The following is a 3,968-nucleotide window of genomic DNA, read 5'->3' on the forward strand; positions in this document are numbered from 1 at the left end:
GTAACGTCCTGTCTTTAGGATAGTTCATCCAGATTTTTTTTTTTTTTTTAAGATTTAAGACACCTTGGGATTTATCTAATATTGCATATGCAGCTCGAGTGAGGCAGGATGCACACATGTCGGCCCATTATGCAAATGAACGCAGGCATCACTTGCAGGTAAGCACGCCGAAGCACTAATGGCCCGAGTTCAGTAAACACAACCCCCACCCCACCTCCCCCTCCTTTCCTTCTCTCCCATGTGGATTTGCGACAACAAAAGATTAGCGCTATTTGCAAATATACAACCGAGTTCAAAGGCAACACTCTCCCGGCTCGCTTCCCCTCGCTTTGTTTCATGTGTCGGCCGCGCTCGGGTACTAAATAATGCAAGATTCGCACGGATTTCTCGCTATCAACCTGCAAGTTGTTACGTTAACAACGTGCGTAAAATACGCGGTTTTGTCCATGGATTTCGCTATGAGGTTGTTAGTGATGAAACAGCGGTATTAAATTGGAGAAAAGTGGTGATGTCAAGTCGGGTTTGGAAACCGAAGGGGGCGCGTCTCAAGCCACGCCCCCCGCAACACCCCCACGCGGTCCCCGTGGGCCCTTAAAATCATGGGGCCTCGCGCGTGTGCGCAGTCAGTACGCAGCAGCCTCGTTTGGATCTGCTTGTTTGTATGTGTTTGTGTCGTTCAAGCGGAAATATGAGCTCGTCGTCGTCGTCTTCGAACCCGGACCAGCGATTGGAGCATCTGCTTAGCGCAGTGGAGAGCGAGTTCCAAAAAGGCAGCGAAAAGGGCGATGCATCCGAGAGGGATATTAAACTGACTCTGGAAGACGCTGAATTGTGGAACAAGTTCAAGGAGTTGACCAATGAGATGATCGTCACAAAAACCGGACGGTAAAAGGCCCGTTCATGCACATTTTTTACGCAGTTATTTCCGCGCATTTTTACGTTTTCACGCGCGGCTGTTTGCAAAAAAAAAGGAATCATAATTTAAGGTAATTGTGCCGTGAAAGAAAGAAATATGAGTCTCACCTTGTTTCGTTTCCTCTCAGGCGCATGTTTCCGGTTCTGAGGGCTAGCGTGAGCGGCCTGGATCCAAATGCCATGTACTCGGTTCTGTTGGACTTCGTGGCGGCGGACAACAATCGCTGGAAGTACGTGAACGGCGAGTGGGTGCCCGGGGGAAAACCGGAACCGCAGAGTCCCAGCTGCGTGTACATCCACCCGGACTCGCCCAATTTCGGGGCGCATTGGATGAAGGCGCCCGTGTCCTTCAGCAAAGTCAAACTGTCCAACAAGCTCAACGGAGGAGGACAGGTAAGAAACGGACAGGAAAGAATAAAGCGCAAAAAATGAGCGACATTGTCATCTGAATATTTTTGGATTTATTTTTTGGCAGATTATGCTCAACTCCTTACACAAATACGAACCCAGGATCCACATCGTGAAGGTGGGAGGCATCCAGAAGATGATCAGCAGTCAATCGTTCCCAGAGACGCAGTTCATCGCCGTCACCGCTTACCAGAATGAAGAGGTCGGCTAAGACTCGTGAAAATGATGACATTTTGATAAAGTTTACAAAAAAATAAATAAATCTGCATTTGACAGATTACAGCCCTGAAGATAAAGCACAACCCCTTCGCCAAGGCCTTCTTGGATGCCAAAGAAAGGTAGAAAAATGTCTTAAACGATTCAATTAGGCTTTTTAACTATGCAGTGTTCCCTCGTATATCGCGGAGATTACGTTCCCAAAATTACTTGCAGTAACTGAAATAACAAATTAGAAATTGAACTGTTTTTAGTTAGTTAGTTTGTTTTGTTTTGTTTCAAAAATAGATGCATAAAATTATTTCTTTTTTGTCTGGTCTGATTAAGGAGTAAAATTGTCAAGAAAAATAGAGAGCTAAGCCTACACTACATATGGTCGTAAATGAAAATCCATGTATTAGAAGTAAAAAAAAAATCTACTGGTCTGTCTTGAAAGGAAGAAAATTTGCAAGAAAATACTGATGTCAACCTGAAATAAAAAAAACTTATGGTCATAAATGATACTCCGCAATTAAAAAAAAAAAAAAAAAACACGAGTTGTAATTTTGGAGTTAAAACAGTATTTGTATTTACCTCATTATGCAACAATATTAGCTAACAAATCAAAGCCTCCAAAACAATTTGCTGAGCTGTTTTTCTTTTGATCTTTGTTTCTCTTGACAACGGCAAAACTCAGAAATATTGAACTGAACCACCCACTCAACATTTTATTGGTTCTAACATTTGTGTGTGTGTGCACAGTTGGTGGTTCTAAAATTTTCCATACAACTTTTTTGTGTTTACAAATTGTGTCTGCTTGCTGATCGTTTATTTAAAACAAGTAAAAAAAATACATAAAGAAAGATCCCAAACCAAAGAGTAGTCTTAATAATAAAAAAAAAAAAGGTCACCTTTTTAGATTAGCGATTCACAAATTGTGGTGCGAGTTCCCCCAGGGGGTACATAAGATTATGACAGGGTTTTTGCAGGTATGAGCAAATGTAATTTAATGCTTTTTAATGCAACGTCATACAAACTTAATTCCCACATTTGACTGCATAGATTTTTCTTTTCAAATTAAGAGCAAATTAATTGGAACATGAAGCAATTTATGTACTGCAGTGGTTAGGGGCTACTTGGCTGAAATAGGGTTGGGAACCACTGATTTAGACCTTAACCAGAAACTAGGAAGGTATGAGTTGTTAAATTTAAAAGCAGTTGCTGTAAAAAAAAAAAAAAAAAAAAATTAAAAGATTAAAAATACTTTGAATGACCTTAATCGTACATACCAAGAAAAAAAAAAAAAAAATTAATCTGGATTCAAATGCTTTTATACTTTATTGGTACATTTTGGATAATCATTCATATTCGCTGCGATGATAAAGAATACCAGCAATTAAGACCCAAATGATGAGGCCGAAAAAATGTGTATTATGCACACGCGTTTGTTATCCATGGATAAACATGATTCCGCTAGATGGCAGAACTCATACAAGGAAATAGTTTTCATTTTACCTGAGCCAGTTTAGTTTTATCTTGTCAAAAGCGTGGCTCGATTCAGGGTGGGGAATCACGACACCTTTCAATCCGATGCTCTTCTGCGTTCCAGGAGCGATCACAAAGACATGCCGGACCACAACGTGGACAGCCAGCAGTCGGGCTACTCCCAACGTGAGTCTCCTGAATCCCCCAAATTCTGAAAAAAAAAAAAGAAAAGGTGGTTAACCGTTTGGCGTTGAATCCGACAGTGGGCGGCTGGTTCCTGCCCGGGCAGAGTCCCATCTGCCCCAGCAGCAGCCCGCCGCAGTTCAGCGGCACGGCGGGCCACTCGTCGGGCTCGTATTGCGAGCGCTACTCCAGCCTGAGGAGCCACCGGGCCAGCCCGTATCCCAGCCACTACCCCCATCGCGCCTCAACTTCCAGTAAGAAGCTTCTGTTCAAAAACCCCAACCGGATGGGTTCAGGTTTTACTCCTTTCCCCGTAGACAACTACATGGACAACACCTCGGGGACCCTGGCGCCGACTCACGACAGCTGGTCCGCCCTCCAGATCCCCAACTCCACGGGCATGGGCACCCTGTCCCACACCACCAACTCCACATCTAACTCCAGGTGAGCGCACGTGAAAAACCTTTCATCTTCATCATAAACCCCGCCCCCCCCTAAAATTCTGCTTGTTTTCTAGTCAGTACCCCAGTTTGTGGTCGGTGGCGGGCACCACCCTCACCCCGTCGGGATCGGCGTCGGGTTCCATCCCGGGCGGGCTGACCTCGCAGTTCCTGAGGGGGTCGTCCTACACGGGCCTGACGTCCTCGCTGCCCGTCTCTTCGCCGTCCTCCATGTACGACCCGGGGCTGGGCGAGGTGGGCGTGGGGGTGGGCGACGCGCAGTTCGAGAGCTCCATCGCCCGGCTGACGGCCTCGTGGGCGCCCGTGGCGCAAAGCTACTGA

General features: G+C 45.3%; 1 protein-coding gene across 1 annotated transcript; it reads left to right on the top strand.

Moving 5' to 3' along the window:
• The first annotated feature begins 661 nt into the window (after positions 1 to 661).
• tbxta (T-box transcription factor Ta) lies at positions 662 to 3,968 on the top strand. Its single transcript, XM_088405017.1, has 8 exons — positions 662 to 885; positions 1,044 to 1,308; positions 1,391 to 1,525; positions 1,600 to 1,661; positions 3,128 to 3,189; positions 3,267 to 3,440; positions 3,504 to 3,630; positions 3,704 to 3,968. Exons 1-8 carry the CDS (start codon positions 662 to 664, stop codon positions 3,966 to 3,968), a joined length of 1,314 nt encoding a protein of 437 aa, XP_088261143.1.

The sequence above is a fragment of the Hippichthys cyanospilos genome, chromosome 21, assembly GCF_059441005.1.
Source record: "Hippichthys cyanospilos isolate Australia breed blue-spotted pipefish chromosome 21, RoL_Hcya_1.0, whole genome shotgun sequence".
In the NCBI taxonomy this organism is placed as follows: domain Eukaryota; kingdom Metazoa; phylum Chordata; class Actinopteri; order Syngnathiformes; family Syngnathidae; genus Hippichthys; species Hippichthys cyanospilos.